At 48.2% G+C, this 26,606-nt stretch overlaps 5 protein-coding genes and 1 non-coding gene across 6 annotated transcripts; 2 read left to right on the top strand and 4 right to left on the bottom strand.

Moving 5' to 3' along the window:
* Positions 1 to 108: 108 nt before the first annotated feature.
* NCU08927 (dihydroceramide delta(4)-desaturase) lies at positions 109 to 2,033 on the top strand. The gene is made up of 3 exons (XM_955516.3): positions 109 to 547; positions 620 to 898; positions 991 to 2,033. The coding sequence occupies exons 1-3, from the start codon at positions 335 to 337 to the stop codon at positions 1,717 to 1,719; spliced, it is 1,221 nt and encodes a 406-aa protein (XP_960609.1). The 5' UTR covers positions 109 to 334; the 3' UTR covers positions 1,720 to 2,033.
* A 291-nt stretch (positions 2,034 to 2,324) lies between these two features.
* Positions 2,325 to 2,396, bottom strand: NCU15131. The gene has a single exon. It is a non-coding gene; the product is annotated as a tRNA-Arg (tRNA).
* Positions 2,397 to 2,530: 134 nt separating this feature from the next.
* On the bottom strand, positions 2,531 to 10,407 carry NCU08926 (ATG2). The gene is made up of 3 exons (XM_955515.3): positions 9,208 to 10,407; positions 3,178 to 9,141; positions 2,531 to 3,108 (listed from the first exon to the last, which is right to left on the bottom strand). The coding sequence occupies exons 1-3, from the start codon at positions 9,379 to 9,381 to the stop codon at positions 3,091 to 3,093; spliced, it is 6,156 nt and encodes a 2,051-aa protein (XP_960608.2). The 5' UTR covers positions 9,382 to 10,407; the 3' UTR covers positions 2,531 to 3,090.
* A 979-nt stretch (positions 10,408 to 11,386) lies between these two features.
* Positions 11,387 to 14,499, bottom strand: NCU08925 (amine oxidase). Its single transcript, XM_955514.2, has 4 exons — positions 14,360 to 14,499; positions 13,474 to 13,597; positions 12,835 to 13,420; positions 11,387 to 12,783 (listed from the first exon to the last, which is right to left on the bottom strand). The coding sequence occupies exons 1-4, from the start codon at positions 14,401 to 14,403 to the stop codon at positions 11,714 to 11,716; spliced, it is 1,824 nt and encodes a 607-aa protein (XP_960607.2). The 5' UTR covers positions 14,404 to 14,499; the 3' UTR covers positions 11,387 to 11,713.
* Positions 14,500 to 15,054: 555 nt separating this feature from the next.
* On the top strand, positions 15,055 to 17,629 carry acd-2 (acyl-CoA dehydrogenase-2). The gene is made up of 2 exons (XM_955513.3): positions 15,055 to 16,946; positions 17,084 to 17,629. Exons 1-2 carry the CDS (start codon positions 15,667 to 15,669, stop codon positions 17,361 to 17,363), a joined length of 1,560 nt encoding a protein of 519 aa, XP_960606.3. The 5' UTR covers positions 15,055 to 15,666; the 3' UTR covers positions 17,364 to 17,629.
* A 252-nt stretch (positions 17,630 to 17,881) lies between these two features.
* NCU08923 (zinc knuckle domain-containing protein) lies at positions 17,882 to 20,376 on the bottom strand. The gene is made up of 5 exons (XM_955512.3): positions 19,783 to 20,376; positions 19,297 to 19,316; positions 19,115 to 19,178; positions 18,724 to 19,053; positions 17,882 to 18,668 (listed from the first exon to the last, which is right to left on the bottom strand). The coding sequence occupies exons 1-5, from the start codon at positions 19,826 to 19,828 to the stop codon at positions 18,577 to 18,579; spliced, it is 552 nt and encodes a 183-aa protein (XP_960605.1). The 5' UTR covers positions 19,829 to 20,376; the 3' UTR covers positions 17,882 to 18,576.
* Between the last annotated feature and the right edge of the window lie 6,230 nt (positions 20,377 to 26,606).

Raw genomic sequence — 26,606 nt, 5'->3', positions numbered from 1 at the left:
TTCGCCAAGACGCTCCAGGCTTGGTTGCCACTGCCTGCAGTGCGTGGAGGTGGTGTCCAGGTGGGTCCCCCGCGTGTACAAGTAAACAGACAGATAAGGAGATCGGGACGAGGGTGTGGGCGTTGGCAGCGTGGTGCTACTGAAGAAAGTGGTTCGAGTTGGACCCTGAATTTCCAATTTCACCATCCTTCTCTCTCCTACACCTTCTTTTTCCAATTCTTTATTTTTTCCTTGCGAAAAGTTGGGCTTGTCTGTCTTTTGGGAACTCGCACGAATACCTTTTCCTCCCCACGAGTTCCGAAGGAAGCTCTACAACCGACAACATATCTCGGTCATGGCCGCCTCCGCAGTAACGACGGCCACAACGGACTCGTCGTCCACGCAAAGGAAACAACAACAGAATGGAAAGTTAGACGCCACCTCTTCGTCCTCTGCCAGCGCCGGCGCCGGCGACCAGAACGATGCTCTCGAGAAGGACTTCTTCTGGACTTACACCGAGGAACCGCACCGGACACGTCGTATGGCCATCATCAAGGCGCATCCAGAGGTCAGTCAGGCCACTCATATTCCAGTCTCCAACATGATAAATATCTTGTATACTGACCGTATGGTTCAACAGGTCACCAAGCTCTGCGGTCCCGAACCCCTAACCAAATGGGTTGTCCTCGGCGTCGTGTCGCTCCAGTTCCTGCTCGCCCACCTTCTGCGCGACACCTCCTTCTTCTCGTGGAAGTTCTGGCTCACAGCCTACGTTTTCGGCGCCACTTGCAACCAGAACCTCTTCCTGGCCATCCACGAGATCTCCCACAACCTGGCCTTCCGCTCGCCCACCGCCAACAGGCTGTTTGCCATTGTCGCCAACTTACCTATTGCCGTGCCTTATAGTGCTTCTTTCCGGGTACGTTTACTTCCTCTTTACCCACCCTCTCTCTTTCCTTTTCCTCCAGTGTATACTACCAGCATCCAACTAACACACTTCTTACACAACAGCCCTACCATCTAACCCACCACAAATCCCTCGGCGTCGACGGTCTCGACACCGACCTGCCCACCGCCTTCGAAGCCCTCTTCCTCGACTCGATCCTCGGCAAAGCCTTCTTCTGCACCTTCCAAATCTTCTTCTACGCCCTGCGCCCCATGGCCATCTACCGCGTGCCCTTCACCTGGGTGCACTGGCTCAACCTGACCATCCAGCTCTTCTTCGACTACGCCATTGTTTTCTTGCTGCCCGACTCCCTCTTCACCGCCAACTCTCTCCTCTATTTCTTGTTAAGCTCCTTCCTCGCCGGCAGCCTGCACCCCACGGCAGGCCACTTCATCGCCGAACACTACGTCTACGAGAAGATCACGCCCGAAGCCCGCAACCCGGACAACAAGATCCCCGTCCCGGAGACGTTCAGCTACTACGGCCCGCTCAACTGGGTCACGTATAACGTGGGACTGCACAACGAACACCACGATTTCCCTGCGATCCCCTGGACGCGGCTGCCCAAGCTGTACGAGATCGCGTCCGAGTTCTACGAGGGGCTGCCGCAGCACCGGAGCTGGACGCATGTGCTTTGGCAGTTCATCTTTGACGAGGAGATTGGTATGCGGTGCAGGGTCAAGAGGAAGGTTGGGGGTAGGGTGGTTGGTGGCGGGACTGTTAGCGCGAAGCAGCAGCAGCCGCAGAACCAAGCCAAGGAGGCCGGATGGGGGGATGATGAGATTGAGGCTTAGACTTGGAACTCTTTTCCTCCTTGACTCTTGTCTAGACCTGGAGTAGTAGAAAAAGTGTAGAGAAGTTCAAGCGTGTACATGTACGATGAAATGAACATGAGATTGAAACTTCAGAGGTATTCAGGTATATCAGTTGAGTTCACTTGGATTTCGTTAATGGGTTCGGAACATCCGGCTTGGTTGGACTGAACTGTACACGGTTAACAACTGAGCCAGCAAAAAGCCTTCCAGGATAGACATACATTACGTACATACCTCAATGAGTATGATACTAAGAAACAAACACAGTCGTCCAGATACTTGCTCGCAGTAACATATCAAGGAATCAAAGAAAAAGAAGCTGGCTACGTATAGACGACATCTGTCTGACTTGTCCGTCATCGTTGCCCGAGCTACACACCCGCAGTTTCCACAACATCCACAACTCCCGCCATACCATAGTGAGTGAGCATGGGTAGGTAAATAGTATACTCCACACCAAGGACGGGGACCCCTGCCACCCTTCAGCTCCACAAAAAAAAAAGAAAAAAGAGGCTGCCAAAGAGAAAATCAAAGAAAAAAAAAAAGATATCAAATTCAGTTTCTGAAGAGCATTTTCGAAATCTCGATCCACCCAGGGGTCGAACCTGGAACCTCCTGATTCGTAGTCAGACGCTCTGCCATTGAGCCAGCGGACCTTGCTTTCTTTCTTGGTTGTTATTCTTTTTTGAAGATTCACCTTATGAGTATGGGCAGTCATGGTCATGCTCCTTCAGCAAAAGATCGGAACATGATCAATGATAGTACACTGCATTCCATCTTTCCTCATGTTGTTCTTATCTGTTCTATATTCCATTTGTCTGTCTGTCTGTCTGTCTGTCTGTCTGCTTGTGTGTCTCTGTGTGTGTTCGTGTGTCTGTTACACGTGTTGTGATATACCATACCATACCATACCTGTGATACTAAATAGTCATATAAGAACAAAATACGATGATGATGATGATGATGATGATGCATCTGCTGCTGCCCCGTGTACCTAGCCAACCAACCAACCAACCAGCCCAAAGCATGAAACCCAAGCCCAACCAGTACAAGAGAGGAGAAACAAAAAGAGAAAATGTTCGTGAAAGCCATACCACAGGTGACTACCTTGATTCCATGCGTTTCATGCTTGCTTCTTATCCATGACAAGAAGAAAGGGAAAAGAAGAGTCTTTCCTCTTGTCAACGGAAACTGTAAAATCGTTTCGTTGCTTCCATGGTCATTCAGAGTTTGACAAAACCGACATGACCCTCAACAGCCGTATCCCTCGTACATTCCGTGATTCCATACCTATAACCGTGTTTGACAGATTTTACAAGGGCCGTCGCTGCTGCTGCTGCTGCCCTACGCCTAGTGCTTCTTGTATTTCTGTATCATCACACCAGTCAGCACAAAATCACTTTACATACCACGTCAAAAAGGGACAATGAAACTCACCGCCTCAATCCTCTTCCGATGATTCGGATCCAACGCATTCGTCGCTCCCAACAACGTCTGCCCAATCGCCTTGGACACTCCGATCGCCGGCCTAAACAAAATCGTCGGCGCCTGCATCAGCACTGCCTTCGCCGCTCCCTGTGCGCTCGAGCTCTCCATCACTTCAGTGGGCACCGCGATGATCGCGTCTCTGGCAATCGCTATATCCCGAGATAAGCTGGCGTAGGCGCCACGCATGCCTTGCATGATGCCTAGCGGTTGGTCGGCATAGAGACTGATTGCCTTGGGTGTATGGTGGTCTCCAAAGTCCTCTTCGTCCCAGACTTCGTAGTCTACTCCGGCCGGTACGCCGGCGGAGGAAGAGGATGGACCGGCGTGATTGTAGTTGGGTGGGTTCTTGGCCAGCATGCCTTCTGCGCCCTGAAGGGCGTATTGAGTGCCAATGGCGAGTTTGGCACCGAGTTTGACGACTTCGGTGCCCGTTGTCTTTGCGAACGCCGTAGCTCCTTTACCGATGCTGCGGAAGATCCGACCGTCCTTCTTATACTCCCGGATGGGTATCTCAATGAGGTCCTTGAAGCCCGATCCGGCATTAACAAGCGAGCGAACGGGCGCCACGCCGGCAAGGACACCAGGAAGTTGAGTCGACTTGACGTCGGCGGTCCAGATGTCGTTGAGCTTCTTGCCCAACTTATCAAAACCGGAGACGCCATAGAGTATAACATGTCTCAACACCAGCCTGGAATCCTCAAGGATGACAAAGTTCATGAATTCTGTCGTGTGACCAGACCTCAGCCCGGCATAGTCAACCCGCTTTGGCTTAAAGTCCAACCGCACTGGCACATCACCGACCTCGCAGCGCTGAATAAATGGTACATCGCTAGACGACTGATGGATAGGCTGCGTCTCATCCTTGAACTCAAAGAACCTCGTGATAAAGTCCAAAGCGTCCTGGTCGACATGGAGTCTCAGTGGAAGTATGTTAACCTTGACCACGAGCTCCGTAGCCGGCAAGTCCGGGACAGGCTTGACGTTGAGCACCTCAAGATGGACCATGTGCTTACTAAGCTCCCGTTCGCCGGCGTCGATGTCGTACATGGCGAACTTCTTCCATGTTGAAGTCCGGATGTGGTCAAAGACGTCCAAGTCGTGGATGCGAACATCGATGGTATTGATGGTCTCGTTGCCTGGTGGGAAGGTCACCACGTCGATGTTGACGCCCTTTAGTTCGAACGTGATCTTGTGGTTCTTGCTGCGGCTAAGCTTCAGCGTCTTCCCCCTCGGCCGCGATTGACGGTGTCCTGAAGCGCGGACAGTTGAGGTGGTGAAGGCCGTGGTGGCGACGGACTCGGTTTCGGTGGTGGTGTCCTGATACTGCAACTCCTGGTTGATAGCCCGTCTGAGGTTACTCGGGTCACCGTTGGGTCCCACCGCGATATATATGGAGTTGAACAAGCAGTCATCAACGACCGATTCTTCATCTCCTTCATCCTCATAAGTGTGACGGTCAGCTCGGGCTTTACGTTCGTACGCCTTAGCCTCCACATCCTGGACCGCCTTGGTGATAATCTCCCTGGTGCGAACCCAGTCGTAACCATCATACAAATTCCAGATGACATGAACATCCCGAACGCAGATGACGAGAGGGCTCTTGAAGACCTGAGCATCACTTGACTGATCGTAAAGGTTTTTCCTCGAGTTCCAGCGGAGCGTTGTGTTCTTGACTGGCTCAGAAGAGAAGTAATTCTCCTGAATATCCAAGTCACTCTCACTCTGGCTGCTGACCGGAGGCACGTCAAGGTTTGCAGTGCTAACCAGCATGCCGTCATTCGTATTCTCCACCTCAATATCGCCGAGTAGCGAACTGTTCGTGGCATCGAACAACTCCTCCGCGACACCGTACCCCTCTGACTGGATTTCGAGATGCTCCGTGCTTCCTATGCCATAGTAGTCATCATCGTCTTCATTGCCACACTCGATGCCCTGAGCACCCGCAAAGTCATCGTCAAAGTCATACTCGCCCTCCGCTCTTCCGAATGCGTCAGGGGTAATAGATGCGAACAGATCCTCGACAGGCAACACGGACGTCCTGTACTTGATTTCCTTGCTAGGGGGAGTAGGTGGCGTGAGTGCGTTGGCCAACGAGATGAGCGTCTGCGTTGAGTCCGCACAAGTCTCGAGAACAAGCAAGTCATCGCGGACAGACACCTCTACGTGGGATTCCCCATTCTCGTCTTTGCCAACCTTGACGACGGCTTTTGCAGATGACATCTCACAAATGCTGACGAATCCCTTGCTGCATAGCTCAAGAGCCTGAGGAGTGCTCATAGCTGGAGCGCGTCCTCGTGCGTTGATCTGGACGTCTTGCAGGGTTTTCACATCATCAATGAGAAGAATGCACGCCTTCTTCAAGGTTGCTGTAGCGTCAAGCGTGCTGTCCTTGCCCGGTATGGCTTCCAGATGCGAGTCTGCCAGTACGATAGCCAGCTTCGAATCCTGACCGAGAGGATTGAGGCCAACAACGCAGTCGCGGAAAGCTACATCAAGCTTGATGGGCTTGAACTCCTTGTCCACCACTGGGCTCTCTGGCGTATCTTGTCTCCTTAGCGCAGCAGTCGCCTGGCCTCCGAGGTTCGCAACAGACGCAGCTAAGTTGGCCTCAAATTCCTCTGGAGTGGTCTCTTCCTGGATGAGCCCCAGCACGTCCATGATTGTCGGTACCCGGTAATCCACATTCAGCCCGAACAACTTGATCTTCAACACCGGTTCGATATCGTCGATCATGCGCATCATCAGGACGGGCGCCTTTGAAGAACCCGGAGCATGGGCAGTGGAAGTGCTAACCAGCTCCTCCTCGATCGGGCTGTTCTCGTTTCGATTGACCGTAACAACGCCTACCGCGACAGCCACCAACGACGGCACCGTAATTTGGGCGAGCTCAAGGTTTGTCAAACGCGCGTTAACAACTCCGAACCTGCCTCCAACGTCGACTTCACAATCCACGTTTGTGACCTGCCCAAGCGTAAGCAGCCCAGGCCTGTCATCCTCGGGCAGATACTTTGCGACCGTCCCTAGCTTGGCGAGATCATCCACCAAACTCGGGATACAATCAAGTAAAGCCAAGTTGCCCGCCCTTACTTTGAAGTTCTTAACCTCTAGCCCAAGAACTCCCCCCTTCCTCCTCTGCCTTAGCAGAGTATCCACCATAATCTCATCTTCGTCCTCGTCGAACTTGACCTTTGAGGGAGTAATCAGCTCAAGAAGCCGTTCGAGGTCCCTGGTCCGAGGTGTCAAGATGTAGTCCAGCCTTGTACTATCCAACTCTAGTACGACTGGCGCTCTAGCATGAGAATTCCTTACGTAGGGCCCGGAGAGCCTGATCGTTTTCAGCACAGCGGCAATTGCCTCTTCGCGGTGCACGAGCTTGAGAGCGCTCGTGTTCAGGACTGCCCTGCAGTCTTTGCCAATCACGTCCACGTGCACGCCATTAATGCGCACATCAATCTTGCTTCCTGACCGCTTCTCCATAGGATCGATCGGGGTTTCGAATCGGACGCCCCGCGTCTTTTGTGGGGGCTTCGCTGGTATCTGTACTGCCTTTGCTACGGAGTCCTCTGACGCTCCCATATTGAGGAAACCGCTCAGTCCCCCAAACCAGCTGAAAGTCTCGTCTAACCTCTGTAAATCGAGCTTTAGGTAGAGCGGTAGTGTTTTGACGTCAACCCGAGTCACGTCTGGTGTAATGGTGGCCTTGACTGCGATATCCTTCCCAACAGATAGCATATCAACAGTTGCTGTGGATTGGAACAAATCAGCCTCGCCAGTGAACGAGACGATGGCCTCATCGGCATAACCGAACGCGAACTTCTCGATGCTGACGTTTACTTCTGTTTGCGATCCGGACTGGTGCGTAAAGGCGTTCAAGTTCGTAAGACTGGCCTCAAGGAGGACATCTGAGCCGAAATTGGGTTTTTGTGTCTCGTATATCCTCTTTGCAGAGTCGGCCACACCAGTCAGCTCCTCCAGAAACTGCATCGTAACCTGCTCCAAGCAAACCTTGATGTCAGGTAAAATCGATTCGGTACTTGAAGGCTTGACTTCTGCCCCCTCGTCTGAAGACCCTTTGAACGCTTCCAGGAGCCGTGTAACAACCATAGCGAGCAAGAATCCCACTGACGAGTCGAACCGGAGTGTCAGAGGCTTGAGAACAATTTCGATAGCATAATCCTGGCGATCCTCTTTCAGGTTCTCTGGGGTTAAAAGCGTCGACTGATCCGTAGTACTACTGTGAAATGATTGGTGAACCGAAAACGCTCCTGGAAGGTTAGGATTTGACTTTGCAAGATTGGTGACTGGTGCCAGAACCTGCTTTCTCGTTGAAGGAACATAGACAGATATGGAGTCCAATGATACGATCTCCTTTACCATCCTCGTAATCCCGCGTGGTGTGGAAGTATCTTCATGCTGTGGCTCATAACCTTGGGCTGTTGGGTTTTGCTCGGGTATAGGTGTTGGGCTAGCCAGTTCCGAGACAACAGGGGTTGATGATTGCGGTTCACCTGCGACTGGATGGGTGGTTGAGAGGTCTCGCTCGGAGGCTGACTCGCCCCCTTCCGATTCAGCTCCCCAACCTCCAGGCATATAAGCTCCTGGCATCAGTGTCGAATGAGCATCAGAAAAAGCGCTCATGTACATGCTCTCAGCCTCCTCGTGACTGTAGAGATGTGACTGAGCGAGGTCCTCCGTATCAGCGCTTGGCGTATCGTCGTCCGACCGTACCGAACTGGCAGACGAGGAAGGCTCAGAGGGAGCCGGAGACACAGCACCAGAGGGCATGGTTTGAGGTTGAAAACTTGTTGGAGGATGAAGAGAAGGTTCTGATCGGATTCCGCGCTCGTAGGATGACCAAAGTTCCGGCTGATGTTGCATGATAGCTGAGTTAGCATGGTCCTGGAGCATCGGCGTGTCATGTTCTTGGTACATCGAGGCCCTCGGTGTTGAGAGAGGCGAAGATCCAGCAACATTCTCTTCGGCCTCTGGATACTGAGTGTCGCTCTCATACGGAATATTCAGAGCATCTTCGCTATCTCGTACTTCGTATTGACTCTGTGCAAGCATATCCAGGGCTTCCATCTGATCTGGGCTTATGCTCATATCCAGGCCCCCCACTGATGACTGCATCGAACCCGACATATCACGAAGTGTTGACGGTACATCATGAGGTGCTGGTCCTTGTGGTTTCACCAAGGACTGGGCTGACTGGGTCGGTAGGAGAGAAGAAAACACGTTCGCTTCCGTGATCAGGAATGCCCGGAGATTGTCCAGAAGAATATGACGCTTGCCCTCCCTCGGTACTATCGCAGGCGAACCGTCTTTTTGCTGTCCAGGTGCTGTGACTCCTTCCGCAATGACCTCGTCTAACGCCAGCTGGAACGTAACAAGTTCTATTGTCGAGAGACCGGGTTCGACGGGTACTTGCATGTCGAGTTGGAAGGTGACCTTGTGGATTCGGATCTGGAGCCTGTCCAAAATGCCCTGCAGGAAATTGGTCAAGAACGTTGGTAGTGACAAGCCTTGACCAGTGCCGAAGGTGGCGAAGGAGCCATCGTCATCGGTTTCGGAGTCGCTCATGGACTCTGATAACGCCTCCTGTGCTTCCTCGGCAAGAGCCTTTTCCAGCCGTCTCTGCTCGTCAGTCGGGATTTCTGTCTGCAGAAAAGACTGAGCTAGGTCGGCAGCAGTTGGCACAACCTCGTCGCCGTCCTTGTGTGTTCCCTTTTTGTTTTTGGCCGTTTGTTCATCCTGCTCTTGCTTGGACGCCACCCGTATCCGGGTATCGACACCTTCAACCTCGACTATTATTGGACTGTTGTAGATATCGACCGGTATTGTGATGCGGAGTAGGAGAACTTTGGCCTTTTGGATCTTGAACGTTGGCGGAAGGTTTGTGAGGGCTTCAAGTTTCTATCAAGGGAGCGGCAGCAGGTGGTTAGTACGAAGGCAGAGTGGAAGGTGGGAGTCGACACATACGGATAGAATAAGTCCAACATCACGAAACTCTAAAACAGTATTTCGCCCAAGAGCAAAGTTGAGGTTATCTAGATCAAGTGCCTGGGAGTCGAGGAGGTCTAGGCGCGCTAAGATAAAGCGAAGCAACTGCTTCGGCAGAAGCGAGTTGGCGAAGGACCGATAAAAGAAAGACATGGTTTCGTTCGTTCGTCTGCTCGCTCGTTATTATGTTTGGGTATCGTAGGCGAGTACTCGGGGAACGAAGTGGGAAGCCCGCGGTTGTCGTAAAGATATGCCGACAGGGTTGTCAAGGGTGGTTATGGTAGTAGTTCTAAGTGTAAAAGGAAGTGTACAAGTCTCGATGCCGAAGTCGGTCGGTTAACGGCGCCCAACTTCTTCAAGCAAATGTCAAGACAGAGTGAGATGACAAGCCTATGGGATATCGAGCGAGGATGACGAAGGGGACTGGATCACTGGAGAGCGTCCTCCAATGACAACAACCATCCAACAGGAAGCCGAATAGCGGTATGGACGAGGTAGCGCAAGACCGGGGAGGTCATGGTTGAGCGGCGGGCATCGCTTGAGTTGTTGTATGTCTAGCTAGTAGTTGGTCCTAGAGGTATGTATGTATAGAGGGCTGTGAGGAGTGGAGGTGTGTGGTTCAGGTTGTGGTTGTCTAGTGTAGTAGGAATACCTAGGTAGGTAGTAGTTCCTGGTCGGCTGCCTTATCCGTTTGTTGATAAGATAACGCGAAGCCCGTTCGGCGCTGGTGACGTTCACGGAGGGAGAGAGGGGACTGAATGGAGTGGCACAGTGGTAGCCAGGCCACTGCAGAGTGGGAAGCCTGTAACTGAATGGAGCCTGTTTCGTTGTCGTCGTTTCAGGAACACGGTGAAGCGGCAACAGATGCGTCGGCGTGATCTAACGAAGTAGAGTGGAAGTCCTCAAGACCGTGACTCACCTAACCTTGACTGAACAACCTACGTAGGAAAAAGTGGTGGTAGTGTACAAGTAGGTAGGTAGGTAGGGAAAGAAGAAAGGTGATAAGAAGGATGCGGTTGTTGAAGAAGGAAGTGAATGCGAATGTGAATGGTTAGTTGTGAAAGTGAACACCACCGTGACTGGACTGGACCCCAAAGGCGGGCAGATGGACGGGGAAGAATGGAACATGCCCTGCATGCAATGTCCTCCACTTGTAGAAGTAGAGGTATTGATTGGCAGTGGGACTCCAACACTGATCGCGCGCTGTGTTCCGGCAGTGTTGAAAAGTCGTGGAAGCATTGGCGGGGATGCATCACTGTAACTGCATCAACCGGGCCTCTCCCATCCGTCACCATGGGGGTTCTGTCATCGGCGTCCGAAGTGGTGCAAGCACAACACACAGCCGGTCGCTGCACCTGGGCTGTAGTAACAGTAAGCGATCCCTGTCCGGAGCCGGTAAGAGCCATCCACTAGTGTGCTCCCGCCGGCTGGGGTCACTGCCTAGGTAGGTCTGCCGGGGTGCTGAGCCAACCCCGTGACAGCCCGGCCTCAAGGGGGTCAGTAGGTACCTTACCTAGGGTAGGTATCGCCAATCAGTTGACCTTTTCCGTCCATTTATCAACCTCCCCCCCATCATCTTGGGCGGTCTCTTCTTCTTCCAACACCATGTGCCGGTCGGTCATGGTGCACTAATAAACTACACTATGTAGCTTGGCCGCTCATCATGACCATCACACATTCGCTTCCGGTTATCATTAACAGAGAGACTATTTCAAGTTAGAACGTCTTGTTGGAGTGGCGAAGAACTTGTTTTTCTCTTCATCAAACAAGGATGCTGGTCTGATACATCCACAAGGGACACTGGCCCTACTCAGAAACTGCCCTCCAATCATTACAAAATATTGCCTACTCCAAAGTATCATTATAATTGACAATTATCACTGCGTGTCATTGGCAGTTTATAAAGTGTTTTGGTGTTAGGCATGTTCAGACTACCTCTCATATACCTAGGAAACCCACTTAAGAACCCCACGAATTCACTGCCCGTGAGACTGTAGATCTATCTCCGGTTCCATCCAGGCCTTTTCCCAACCCCAAGTGGTGCTCGGCCAATGTGTCAACAGGTGGAAATCACTGTGTAAACGCTGCATCAAGGAAAGAAAACCTAAAAAACTTAAATACAAAAAACTGACGTCGCCATGACTTGTACGTACGCCTATCCGCCTAGTATACACAATAATTACCATGTCCAAACGTCGCACAGATTGGCAACGGTTAGGTATCACACAAGCGCCCGAGGTGTCACAGATTCCGCAACACCGCAACGCCATCGAAAGATGGATGATCTTTCAGACCCTATCTTGTGTATCCGCCACCCGGAAACCGTATTCCCAACTTTCCCACCTTTGAATATATCTACTAACAAGAACCGCTATCTGTCACCACAAAACAACATATCCCAAAACTCCTGCCGGCTGAACCTCATCTCCAAACCATCATACACATTCATTCACCCAACACCCTTCCTTTTATCCTCATCTCAAAATCAAACAGCCGCCTCCCTCTCCCCAGCACCAGCACCAGCACCAGCACCAGCACCAGCACCAGCACCAGCACCAGCAACACCCCCCCTCCCATACCCCTCCGCAATCCGTCTCGCCACATCCTCACCACTCCAATACGCCCCCGTCACCGTCCCCAACGCCACAAACGTCGCCGTATGTTCGCCCGCCATCCACACCCCTTCCTCCGGCACCCCATGTCTCATGGCCAGAATGTCCTTATCCCCTTCCTGCAGTCCCACCTGGAAATTACAGTAGCTCCCGTTACCCGCCAGGTCATCATGCAGCCAGTCCGTGGCTAGACACCCGCTCGGCTGGCAGTTGGGGTCGGTGGGGCTGTAGGAGGGGAGAAGGGAGTAGTAGGGTTTGAAGAAGTCGTAGAGGAATTGTTGTGCCGCCGCCGTCGCTTCGTTTTGGCCTCGGGGGCTGGAGCCGTTCTTATCGGCATCGAATTCGGAACTGGGAGCAGAAGAAGAGGAAAGGGAGCTGACCTTGGAGGTTACGTACTCGGACTCGGCGCCGTAGATGTAAAAAAGCAGAGTCGGGTGGGCGACGGATGGGTCGATGGAGCCGAGCTCGACGATCTCGTTGGTCCAGCGGGAGGGATTGGTCGCGGAGGCGTAGGAGGGCGAGAGCCATTGGCAGAAACCTTTGACTGTGCGGTTGTTCTTGTTGCTGTTGCTGTTGTTGTTGTTGTTGTTGTTGTAGGCGTCGGGTTCGAGCCAAAAGGCTTTGGGAAAAGAGATGTAGACTTTTTCGAGACAGCCGTAGCCGATGCTTTGGATGGCGGTCGTTAGGCGGGGAGGGAGCGGGGGGTGGAAAACCTGGAGGTTTTGCTTGAGCCAGCCTAGAGGGGTGGTGAGGACGAGTTCTTCGAACTCGTAGTATTGGTTGTCGGATGTTTTGACTTTGACAGTGTTGCTGCTGCCTGTGCTTGACTTGCCAAAGATTTCAGCGACTCTGGTTTGGAGTTTGATATCGGCACCGCCATCCACGACGGGGGCTACAATCTTTTCCATGATTTTCCGGTAGGTGCCGGAGCAAAAGAGGTTTTCTGCTTCTTGTCAGTCTCGTCCAAGTTCAGGGGGTAGACAAGTTCACATACCTCCGTCCAGACACTCCTCCAGCCAAAAGAACTTGAGGCTCTGTTTCTCAACAGGACTGCCCACGAATGCGCCCCATAATTCCGCCATCTGGAGCACAATCTTCCTTTTCCTTGCATAGTCCTCTTCTGTCTCCGGAATCTGCTCTACCACTTTCTCTTTGAAGAAATCCAAAAGTGATCGGTTGCTGTCAATGTCGGCACTGTGCTTGTCCGAGTACTGAAAAGCCTCCGCAATAATATTCCACATTATCGTGGAATACCTCTCGCTATCCTTCGCTGGAAGTATATCGCCGTGTTCGTCAAACACTGCTGCGTCGCCGTCCCAGTTCGTCGCGATAGTGCCTGTTTCCTTGGCGAGCTGAAAGATGGAGTTTTCTTTCGTTCCATGAATCCAATTCGCTCCCATGTCCACAAAATGGCCGTTGGGGAGCTTTTCTTGGTATATCCTTCCGCCGAGACGGTCTCTTGCCTCCAGAATGGTGACTTGGAAGCCGAGTTCGAGTAGATAGCCGGCGCTCCGCAATCCCGCCATGCCTGCTCCCACAATGCCAACATGGGGTCTTTTTGTAGAATCCATTGTGCCAGACTACTTTAATGTGAGTATATCTCGAGTTACAGAGCTTTTGGGGTAACTATCACCTTGCAAGGACTGTGAAAAATACCAAACCGACTCGACAACTTATCGAAACTGAAATTCGAGACTGTATGCAACCTGGATGATTTCAAATCTTGATATATCCTCGAGGTGCTCTTATGGGAAGCACTAGCAACGGACATGGAGTAAGCATCCATCTTGGTCGAAGGTGGCGAAGCAAAGTGGCAAGAAATTATTTAAGCCAAGTGAGGTTTGAAAGGAGGTAAGAACGTGGAGGAGTCTTGATGTGAAGACTTGTGGAAGAGCTGTCCTCCAAAGTCGAGATAGAACGATGTCAAAAATATAAATAGTGCGCCTTTGGCGGTGTGATTTTGTGATAAGCGAATAAATGAAGCGGTCAATGAACCCGAGCATATATAGACAGCTTGAAGGTCCAGTATACTATCCAAATCTCATGGCGTTGACGCATGAGCGACTCAGTGGGATTTCGTCGACGACAGTGAGGCTGCGTGCCTTCCCCGTCCCTTGGATGACTTGACTGTCTGTGATGTCCAACCGGAAGACAGCCGAACATTACTCGAAGGGGTATCATGAAACCAGCTGATAAGAGGCTCGCTGAAACGGCAGAGACTGACCTCGACAGACAGCGTCATCCTAGTATCCCGCGTGCACTGCCCGTCGGCCCTTCACGATACCACTTGGTACCATATGCCAGACCCTGCGTGGGAAAAGTGGTGTTGCTTCCCACTATGGTGACCAATCGAAGTTGATATCTCACGCATGCTTTTGACAAAAACATTACCAGATCAAAACTTGGACAGCTTGAAGGCAATAGTTAGAGGCAATGACCGTGCTCGGCGTGACTAACCCCTTAACTGACACGTTACTCGACAGATAGAAAGGAGAAGCTATTTGCTAAAAAAAACTTACAAAAGCCTGAACACACTGACTGATGACCTCGAGGCAATGATCATACCTTAGGCTTGCCCGCCAGTCAAACGCTAAAAGCTCAGCAAGCTACTGTAGTGAATGGTAGCTCGATAGGTGGCCAGCAGCTCCAAAGGGGTAGGGTCTGGATTGTCGTAAAGAGATCCGCACCACTGTAATTTTTTTGCTTCGTTCTAGATCGTCAACTGGACGAGATGAAGCTTCAATTCTCTTTTGGCAGATGTCCTAGTAAGGTGGAGAATCCCATTCAATGAGGGGTTCAGGGCGGTTGCCTGTTGCCAGCAGCCAATACCAAATCGTCGTGTCTCTTTTTCTTCCTCGACGACAACCTTGAAAGATGGGTAATATACAACAACACTCCTATTAAGTCAGAATCTCACCATCTCTATGTCATACACTCTCGGCCTTTTCAAAGCATCTCCATGTTGAAGTTTGTCCAGGTGAAAACCGTAACAACCACACGACCTTTGACAGTGGTGGGGGCCGATACCTTGATGCTTGGCAAAGAGCTGCCCCATGGGGCCACGGTCCACGCTGCCAGTTGGTCATCTTTGAAACTTGGCGCCATCTCCTCTTCTCCCAATACACGAAGAGAACCTATACCATAGTAAATCCCAAACTCAAGTTTAAAAGACACAAGAATCGTTATCAAGAAGTATTGACCGCCTCGATCGAGATGATGCCGTGGTTCCTTGTCCAAACCGCCAGGGACACATCACATGCCGGATGCGCCTCCAACGCTCGATGATACAACTGGAGAAGGACAAGACAGTCCAACCAATCATGAACAAGATGTTGGAGATTGGAGACATGGTCCCGTGCTCCCCACATTCTACAACCCCACGATCCGCCAGCGAGCCGAGGCAGACCGATCGATGCCCGGCCTCTCGTTTTGGGTCTTGTTGAAGCAACACCCGCCGTTTTGGGCTGGGGAACCGAGAACCCGAGCAAAAGGAAGATCCCGAGAGGTCGACGGCTTCGGCACCCAAGAACCATTCGGAGCCATTGAGGTGCATCAAGCCCCTGCCTGCTGTTCCGCTCCTGGAGACAATGTTCCGCAGCCATGTGTTCAATAAAAGGCTCCTCAGCTACCCAATCCACGGTGTGCTGCTTCAGTTGTGTCTTGATCTTTTGTTTCCAGTTTGACCCTCATCATCATCATCTTCTTCTTCTTCTTCTTCATCCTTCTATTTCTCCTCTGGGACTCAAGTAGACGAATCGTGTAATTCTTGTTGTTTATATTCAGTCCTCCACATATATACCCATACACATATACACATATCCCCAAAATGACCAACGTATTAAACGTCCCCGACAAGACCTTCACCCGCGAGGAGGTCAAGAAGCACAACACCGAGGACAGCACGTGGTTCATCATCGACTCCGTCGTCTACGATGTCTCCGAGTTCCTCGACGCCCACCCCGGTGGTGAGGCCGTCCTCCGCCAGGTCGCCGGCCAGGACGCCACCTCGGCCTTCTACAACCTCCACAGGCACGAGGTGCTGATCAAGTACAACGACCTGGCCATCGGCTCCATCAAGGGCGAGAAGCAGTCCATCATCACCCCGCGGCCCGGCGACCTCTCGCCCGTCCCCTACGCCGAGCCCCTCTGGCTCACCCCCCAGTTCAAGAGCCCCTACTTCAACGACAGCCACCGCAGCCTCCAGAAGGCCATCCGCAAGTTCACCGACGAGGTGATCGCCCCCGAGGCTCTCGAGAAGGAGCGCACCGGCGAGCTCATCAGCCAGGACCTGATCGACAAGATGTCCAAGGCCGGCATCTTGCACATGCGCATGGGTCCCGGCAAGCACCTGCACGGCGTCAACCTGCTGGACGGCGCCGTCAAGGGCGAGGAGTTCGACTACTTCCACGACATGATCATGGCGCAGGAGCAGGTGCGCGTCGCCTGCCGCGGCTTCCAGGACGGCAACATGGCCGGTATGGCCATCGGCCTGACGTGCATCCTCAACTACGGCGACAAGAACCCGGCTCTCAAGAAGCGCATCACTGAGGAGGTCTTCGCCGGCAAGAAGAAGATCTGCCTGGCCATCACCGAGGCCTTTGCCGGCTCCGACGTCGCCGGCCTGCGCACCACGGCCACCAAGACCCCCGACGGCAAGCACTACATTGTCAACGGCACCAAGAAGTGGATCACCAACGGTGTCTTCTGCGACTACTTCGTCACCGGCGTCAAGACCGACAAGGGTTTGAGTGTCCTCCTCATCGAGCGCGGCGAGGGCGTCGAGACCAAGCCCATCAAGACCTCGTACTCGCCCGCCGCCGGTACCACCTACATCACCTTCGACAACGTCAAGGTGCCCGTCGAGAACTTGCTCGGCGAGGAGAACAAGGGCATCTACGTCATCCTCTCCAACTTCAACCACGAGCGCTGGATGATGGCCTGCGCCACCATCCGCTACATGCGCCTCGTCGTTGAAGAGTCCCTCAAGTGGTCTCACCAGCGTCTTGTCTTTGGCAAGCGTTTGATCGATCAGCCCGTCATTCGCCAAAAGTTGGCCAAGATGATTGCCCTGTGCGAATCTCATCAGTCTTGGCTCGAGACCATCACGTATGTTTTGTTTTTTTTTGTTTTTTTTTCTTCCTCCTCTCCTTTCCTCGCCTTTCCTCTCCTCTCCTTCCTTTTTTCCCCTCCCACTTCTCCCTTCCTTCCAATCAAACCCAGCTAACACACCATCTCCCTCCCAGCTACCAAATGAACCACATGCCCTACTCGGAACAAGCCAAGCACCTCGGCGGTCCCATCGCCCTGCTCAAGATGTCGTGCACGCGCGCCGCCCACGAGATCGCCGACGAGTCCGTGCAGATCTGGGGTGGTCGTGGCCTGACCCAGACCGGCATGGGTCGCGTCATTGAGAACTTTAACCGCGGCTACAAGTTCGATGCCATTCTCGGTGGTGCCGAGGAGGTCCTTGGCGATCTTGGTGTCAGGCAGGCTATGAAGTTCATGCCCAAGGCTGTCTTGTAAGTCTCAAGGGTTGGATAAGAAGAAGAAGAAAAAGAGAAATAAAACAAAGTAAAAAAGGGGGGACAGGGCAGGATAGGATATGATGGCGCCGAGGCCGTGAATGGACGGTGGGCGGTGTTGATGATGTAGTCTACAGTCCAGTGCTGGCTTGCTTGTTACTACCTAGCTTGGTACCTAGGTACCCCGTTGTTGCATGAATAGCGCTCGATTTCTGTTATTTACTTACACTACTATCATGGTCATTCTGGACACCACCTTTGGTCGTGTAGCTGGTTTGCTTCCGTGTGTGGTTTCTACATCTTGCGAGTCGACGTCAATGTAAACTTGATACGTATCCAGCCAAGGTCGGGTCTAGGTGAGAAATCAGGGTGCCGACTAGGTCAAGGCCTCTCGAGAGCGAACAACCGGCAAACCACCAAGGTAAACCTTGTTGAACTTCCAACTCTGTTATCAACATGCCTGACAAGCACCGGATTCTTACCAACATTCACGTCACTCGAGGCAAAGAGGAACTGAGATTTGTTTCATCATCGATGCATTACGCTCGCATCGCACACCACGGCCTTTCGGCGCTTTTTATTCGTTGACCTATTGAGTCCCCATACGATTTTGCTTTCCCCTGAGATCTCGGATAATTATGATGTCCTCATGCCCGTTCACAGAATGAAGATAGCTCCCTTCCCATTCAAGTTCCATATGTGAAGAAAAAACAGAAACCCGCAAGATGTTTGTCGGTGCAATGGCCCCGCCCCTGTTGCACAAGCCCTTTTTGTCGTAGAAAGACCCATACGGTATGGTTGGTTGAAGAGGTAACCCCTGGCCGTCCAGACGCCAATTTTGGTGAAAAGACCTTTTTGCTTTCCCAATCTCCCCAGTGGTTGTCGGATCATCATGATGTTTTGTGTCGCGTAAAATGCAAAGGTGAAAGAAATTAAGAAAAGTGTAAGAGACCCGCCGTGAAAAGAAGTCCCAAGCAGCGGATATCCAGATACCAGTGAACACCAGCAGAACGACCCCGTGGACTGAAAAGTTCCTCAGAAAGGCAACGCAAAAACGCAGCACCATGTCATCACCCCCAGTAAAAGCTGTCCATCGCCGGCCCCGCTTGCTTCTTCATCTCGGTGATGAGAAGTGAGCAAGGTCAGGGTTGGTAAGACAGCAAATGAGCGAGGCCGCCAAAGGTAGTTGGTGTTACCTGGCGATCATGGCGCATTTAAGCGCTGGGGCACTGGGACTGAACGTGGCCAGGCTGCTGGCACTTGTAGCAGATCTTCTCACCGGAGCCGGAGTCCTTGGGGCAGTCACCTGTTGAAGTGTGGTTAGCTATGTGCAGAATTCATGGAGACACATGGAGACTTACGGGAGAAGTGGCCAGACTCGCCGCAGTTGTAGCACTTGGAGCCGTTGACACAGTCGCGAGACATGTGGCCAATGCCACCGCAAGAGTAGCAGGTCTTCTGGGGACCACCGAAGCCACCGCCGTAGCCGGAGTTCTGGTAGCCGCCGCCGTAGGAAGCACCGCCCTTGGAGCAGTTGCGGGCAATGTGGCCGACCTCGCCGCACTTGTAGCACTCAGCGCCGGAGGACTGGCCGCCGCCGGACTGGGAGCAGTCACGGCTGATGTGGCCGGTCTGGCCGCAACGGTAGCAGGTACGGGCGTTGTCCTTGGGGCCCTCGGGGCAGTCACGGCCTGTACCATATTGTCAGCAGCTGGACAGTCAGAAGTACACGTTTTCGAAGCGAGGACTTACTCATGTGACCCTCGTTGCCGCAGTTGTAGCACTTAGCAGCGCCCTTGTTGGGGCAGTCACGGGCCTATTAATTTCTTGTCAGCATCATGACCAACCACACAGCTTGTATACCTCTCCAATCTTTTCGCCGTCCGCCATTCTGGGTGTCTCTCTTTCTCTCTCTCGCCGAATGTTTCGCATACCTGGTGGGTAGTCTGGCCGCCTAATGTCTCTCATGTCAGATCTCTCCCCTCACTCTCATGATGATTGTTGTTGATATGGCAGTATGTGGATAATGGTTGATTCAGGTGCCTGTGAGGGCTAAACGGTTTAGAACTTGTTCGCCTTCTGGTACAACAGCTCTCGCTCAACCGACGAACAAATCTCGAACTCGTGAAGATGTTCTGCCCTGTCCAAGCACGGCAACCCGTAGCGCAACAACATCAAAGCTGCGGCGGCAAACCAGACTTGAGACCAAGGTCTAAGCCCGATGCCAGCGCGCAGCACGATAATGCCAACTTTCCTTGAGTATAACCATGTGTGTGTAGCATCCTAAGATGCAGGATCGAATGTGAAAGGGATTGCAGGTGACGCAATGCTTTGTAGAAACCGAGCGCGGGTGACAGCTGTGTGCCACGCCGGCGAAGCAAACGAAAGCTAGGGCGCAGAGGTTGTAATGGCGAACTCACAAGTGAAGCAGGCACGAGTGCCCTGGGGAGCAGCGAAGGAGTCCATTTTGATGTTGGTTTGGGGGGTGTGTATCGAAGATTCGAAGTTGGGTATTGAGAGTCTGTCAAGACGTTGTTGTTGATGGGTCAGTAAAGGGAGAGGAGGTGTAGGTGGCAATTGAAGTTTCCAATGTCCGGGTGGGAATTTTGTCCTGGATTAGAGGGCTTGCTTTGACTTGCAAAAATGGGAAAAAAGTGGGGGGAAATCTTAGTGTGGGGTTTATCGCAGCACTTTATCGGGACCCGTACAGTTTAATCGGATAAACTGGGGGGCGATAGGTTGGTGCCTAGGTAGGTAGAACGGAAATGACTGAACCTGAGGGAATGATCTCGTGTCGGGTGCTGCAAAGTGAGGAACATCTGGAAGGAATCTTACCTGGAAAAGAGGACTGAAGTCAAAGGCTGTTGCTGTAGAGAAAAGGTGATGTTGCGGTAGGAAAGAAGGCAGTAGGACGGGCAGGTAGGACAGATAAATAGCAATTGTCGGCTGAGTGGCTCAGAAGGCAGGCAAAAACTCAACGAAAGTGAAGGGCACACTCACAGCGACGAGCTAGCAAAGCGGGTGGTCTGGGCTGTCAGGCTTGGTTCCTGTTTCCCCTCCTGGCTGTTGAAATTTTCTGGAAGGACATTTTGTGTGGGGAGGGGATCCCTGTCCTGCAGTCTGACCCTGTCGAGCCTGCCTACCTTTGGCCGTCTCGTCTTGTACCTCAGCCATTTCACCGGTTTTGGTAGCTTCGGCGCTGAGACGTGATCCGACTTGTAACTTTCATTCCCTTTGCCATTCTGAACCGGCAACAACCACTGCCATGCCAATTTTTGCTGCGTGGTTCTTCTGCCTCAGTCTTTGACAGAACACGATGGATGGCGGCAAGTGAGTGAGAGTTGTGCCGAAACATGTATAGTTTTACTAACACACATATGTCGTCTGGCAAGCGTGTTGCCGGCATCTGTCCAAGTCCGTGACCTTAACTTTGCGAGTTCCAGTCTACCTACCAGAATGGCATTGTTGTATCAAGTGGTAATGCGATTAATGCGATTCCATTTCGATGGAATTGAAGGGAGGTCCTGTTGCGAATTCCATCACGGCGCTATCTATCCCTTTTCAGTTGCAGACTCCGACTCACACCATGTTGACAGCATCCTTCCTCCAATTGAACAAGGGGAAATACAAGATGCAGGCGCTCGTACCACAAAGGTCAGGGGGAAGGTAACCTATTGTACGTACACTCTATCCTCGACCAGAGAATCACAAACGCTGTGTTCGTCCTGAATTCAGGATATGTGGTTGTCCCCCTCTTCCCGTTCTTAGAGTTTCAATGTCACAATCGACAAATCATACAATTGCATCATGACGGGAAGACTGCCGTGGTTTGAGGAATACGAAGATAGGGAAGCGAGCATGGAAACTATAGCGATATGCTGTATATGCCCCTGCGTGGTGCGTTCCAGCTCTCAATCCACCATTCCTTTTCATCAATATTGTCAATATGTGTGTCTCTCAAAAGATGGGGACCGGTGCTTGCTCGAGGCTGGGAACGAGGTTCAGAACGAAGTCAATGATTTCTTTCGGTAACAACGCAAGGAGCGCCCAATACGGCCGTGATACGTGTTTCTGGCTACCTGCAGCCAACACAACGGTGATCAGGGATGTCGGCGAGAGAATGCGATCTGAAAGAGCAGGTGTAGAAGAGGGGGGCTTCACTTGAAATAATCTGTTGTAATCCGAGGGGACCTTAGATCTACGCCACGTGCGACGGTCGTCCTGTTTTGCAAAATACCATGCCCTATGGGCCACATGCCCGGCTTGGATAGCAAAGAAGAAGAGATGAAATTCCAAATTCCTACCCAACTAGCTGTGATCTCACCCAAATGGGATGAAATCACGGCGGAAAGCGTGAAGCCTTGACACCGTACAGCATCATTTCGAAGACAAAGTGGAAAAGTACGTAGGAATGTATAAATACTTGAAGCGGACCAGGTCAAACCCTGGGTGATCTTTCTCACTGGAAGTCAGATACCAGACGTGAAGATTCTTCAGCTTCGTGAAGCCAAGTTGGTGGTTTAAGGCGAAGTGGTAGAATGAATACAATCAATCTACCTAGGTACTCGATTAAGTCAAGGGGTCCAGGAGAAAGGTTGGCTGTTTGGCATCCAAGCATCCAGACATGATGATGATGTGAACTATACTTATATCCCCGCGTGGAGCAGAAACTCGGCGAAGTTACTCATGTAACCACGAACAAACAGCATGTCAGACAGCCGGATGTCTAGAGATTTTGAGAGAAGCCGTGGTTTGCGTTCCGCTTCCTTCATTGTTAGTTAAAGTTGACAGCATCCAGACAGTTGGGGCCTGATCGGCTCGCGTAACCGTAACCTCTAAAACGTAACCTTTTTGCCAGATGAGTGACTTCTGTGTGGAGTGCCAGTTGCAGGGATTTGGGGCTCGTACCTAAATTTTGGTATGTGGAACCAACCAAGACCGACTAATCCAAACAAAGTATAATCTACTGGAGTACCTTAAAGGTTACTAGGATAATTCAAACTACTACTATAGACTACTACTATAGATTATACCGCTATATAAAAAGAGAGGGGTTGTAATCCTTTTTTAGTATTAAGGTTCTACTATAGATTTTAAGGTAATAATCCGTAGTATATCGATATCGACTATAAGTAGTTAATACAATAGTTAATAGTCCGCTTAATAATCTACTAAGGAGGACTATATTTAATATAATTCCTAATATAAATTATTACTATACTCCCAATAGTAATAGTATAAGGGATCCTAACTATTGTAATATAGGAACTCTCAATATAGGAATCTACCGTACATAAATTCCTCGCTACCTCAGTATAAAATATAACTACTACTTTTTATTAATAATTACCCGGTTACTATATATAATATAACTACACCGTTGTCCCTAGTATCTACTAACCGCCCGTTACCTTACTAATATACAATATAGAATATTATTAATAACTATATAAAATATAACTTTCCCAGTATACTTATTTTTTTTAACGAAACTACACTTTTAATAATTAATATTCCTTACCCGCCTAATTCTTAAGTAAGACTTATTAGAATTAATAATAATAATAATAATAATACAATAAATATAGGGGGCGAGGTACCGAAGTGGTCTTAATTATCTAACAATAAAGAGGTAATTAATTAATAATTTAATTAAAAAAAGAAAATTAGTAATTCGACTATAAATTAGGAACTATATTACTAATTTTTTAAAGTATACTACTAATTTATCTTCGTCGCTAGAAACTCCTATTTAAACGGGTTCTTAATTACAATAAAGGAGGGTAAAGGCTTTAAGTACAACTAATATAAGTAGTAAGTAATAGTATTAACTAATTAGGTTCGTAAGAATAACGATTCTAATTGGGTTATTACGTAGGAGATATACTAAAGTGCGTTTACCCGTTTTAAAACGCGTACTAAGTATATAAAATAAATAGTTAAAGGTTATATTAATATATCCTTCAATTACGAAATTAGTAAAGTCTAATATTCTAATATATATTAGAAACCCTTTATTAAAGAGTTTAGTAATAAAGGTAGTTGGATGAAATTAGGCGCGTACGTACTTAATAATACTAATAATTATTCTATTTTAATAAGTATCTTTATAAATAAGTAAACGACTAAGTTATTTATCTAATTAGTATACGCTACAATTAATAATAATAATAAAAATGTACTATTATTTCCCTTACTTCGTCGATACTATAAAATAATTACCACTGAGAAGAAGGAAGTCCGTATAGAAAGGGCGTAAAAAAAGCGGGTAGCAAAACGCACTTTATAATAGAAGGCCGCTAACCCCGATCTTTAGAGTAATAAAGATAGTAGTAATAAACCGGAGGAGGAGGAGGGTAGTAGGTTTTAAATTTTATTTTATACTATATTAATATAGTTAATTAAGAAAGTATCTATTAAGTAAAGTAGCACTCTAATTATAAAGTTTATTAATAAAGTAATTAAATTAATTAGTAATGTAAAATTAATTAACGCGGTTAATATCGAAACGGCGGTATTAAACTTCTAGACCAACTTTATAAGGGATTTATCGCTAGAGATAGTCGTTAATATATTTTAAAAATTAATAAAGGAGGAAACTATTTTATAGAACGTAATAGATAATAAGTTTAAACCTATTAAATTGAGATAGTTAGTAAAGGTAATTAAATTCGAGAGGAGGGCGCACAGTAGCAACTATAACGAATAAAGTAGAGTAGAATAGAATAGAATAAAAGGGGTTAATTACTTATACCTAAAAATACCAAAAATCCTAAAATTTCTATTAAATTCAAAAAGTCGGATTTTTAATATATTAATATATAATTAAGGGTCTACGAAAACTACTTCCCTAAATTATTTATAAATATTTACTACTTCTAATAGCCTGTACACCCTTAATACAACGTATTATATTAGTCCAAAAACTTTAGCGTCCATTAATTTCCGTTTTGGTAGGGCAAATTAATATTACAATCCTTCTATATTCTAGTACTCTTTAATATATTCCTCTATAAATCGAAAGATCGAAATTTAGAAGTAGACTATTAGTACTTTATATACTTCTAATTAATTAATAAATTAATTTAAACTTACTCTCTTTTATACTCTTACCCCCTCTTTCCCCTCCCTTAGAAATATTATTACTATAATTTTTATAACCTATTTACAATTTGGATTCGTATAGCGATAGGATTATTAAGAAAGTATTTATTAATATATCTTTTTATTAGTACTAGTAATTAAATAAGTAATTCCTCCTCTTCTTTTATTAATTAGTAGCGTTAATAATAAATAAAGTTGTATAATTCTATTATAGTATATATAAAATCGATTTGTATATTAATAGGGTACTTGGGCGCCGATTTTCGTATTAATTTTACTATCCTCTTTAACTAACCGAACGCTTGCTCGACCAATATACAATTTATACTATACTTTAAATTATATAACTCCTTCTTTATTATCGGCTGCTTATTACCCAAGGCATCCCTCTAATTTTGGAAATAGTATTGTACTACTAGGAACGGGATTAAAATACTTTTCTATTAATTAAAACCCGTATTAATTAAATAAAATTACTTGGGGGGTATTTTAAACCCGTAGAGTAAGGTAATATAAAGTAATTTTACGTTTTATATCGACCCTTCTACGCTAATTAGTATATATAAGAAGGCGCCGTTAAATTATATTATAGTAAATATATTCTAAAAGATAAATCCCTTTCTATTACGCTAGCGGTTTTAATCCTTCATTAGTACTTTAGCGTAAATATAAGTACCGTCAATAGTACCAATCGTACTACTAAACCGTTAGTTACCTGCGACGAACTCGATCTCTAGTATTACGTAATTATTATTTAATTGAATTACGAATTTAATATAAAGCTTAATAAAAATCGGTATTATTTAAGTAACAATACTCGAAACTATTAATTAGGCTATTAAGAAGTAGTAAATTATTTACCGTTGAATTTTATTAAATACGATAATCTAAACGAAGACTATTAATTTGAATTCAATAGTCTAATATCTAGTATTATATATATTACCACTTTCTTTTATTTACTTTACTAGAATTATAAACTCTACCTTTATTATACAAAAGAGCTTAAAGAATCGCCTATTATAATTATTTAATAAGTACTATACCTTAGTAATATTAGTTTCTAGGCCGCCTTTATTAATAATTTTAGGGTCATTACCTTACCTCCCTCCTATTAAGGTAGTAGTAGTAGCAATAATACAAATTATAATAAATAATATAATTCTCCTTCGGTAAGCTTCCTCCTCTCCCCCCTCATCCTTATCCTCTATTACTTAAGTATATTCCTCATTTTCTACTATTATTACTAACGTAGATTTAATATAATTAATTACTCTACTACGTCTCCTATATAAATTACTACTATTAATTAATAGTATGTCAGGAGGCTAAGAGCTCGTACACAGAAGCACCTCAGCGGCTGCTACTCCCCTTCGTCAACCGACGCGTAGGATCACTAACAATAACGCCTATATCGGGTCGGGCTCGCGGGAAGGATAATCCAGCACCGCGCCGAAGCGCCAGACTAGTACGAAGCTCTATAATACTCATTAGCGGATAAATAGAGTTTATATAGGTATAAAAGAGGCTCAACGAAGCGTAGTTTATTGTAGTTGGTAGCTATTAATACATTTTTAAATTGACCCTTAATTTACTATCCCCTACGTATAACTATAATCGTAGTCACTTTAGCCTACCCTTCGCTTACATTCCTAACAAATTAATAACTCTTCCTCTAGGAGTTGAGCTAATACTATTAAAATATACATACGTAGCGGCCGGTCTATTTCTCGTACCGCCGAAGTTACTCCTCGTCCCTCTTGTATTACTACCCCTATAGTTACTATAATTAAAATAATTTAACTTCCTCTACCTTCATTATAATAACATTAGCTTACTATAGAATTTATTAAAGAAGATAGTAACGAAGATTACCCCCCTACACTACCCTAAGCTCCTTATTTATACTCCTAAATTTCGGAAGCTAATAAGTTTGTATATAAGTAATAATTATTTAAATTTCGGTTCGCTATAATTAAACTCCTCCTTAATTATTTCCCTTCGTATATATTCTAGTAGGAGTAGTTCGCTTTCGTAAACCTCACCGAATAAAATTCCGTAGGAAATTACCCCCCTATCCCCGCCGGGTTCTATTATTAGGACTACTTCTTTTATAATTAGATTTGTATTTCTACTATAA

This window comes from Neurospora crassa, linkage group V, assembly GCF_000182925.2.
Source record: "Neurospora crassa OR74A linkage group V, whole genome shotgun sequence".
NCBI classification, from domain to species: domain Eukaryota; kingdom Fungi; phylum Ascomycota; class Sordariomycetes; order Sordariales; family Sordariaceae; genus Neurospora; species Neurospora crassa.
Note: the sequence above shows the minus strand (reverse complement) of the source record. Positions and strands in the feature narration are given on the sequence as shown.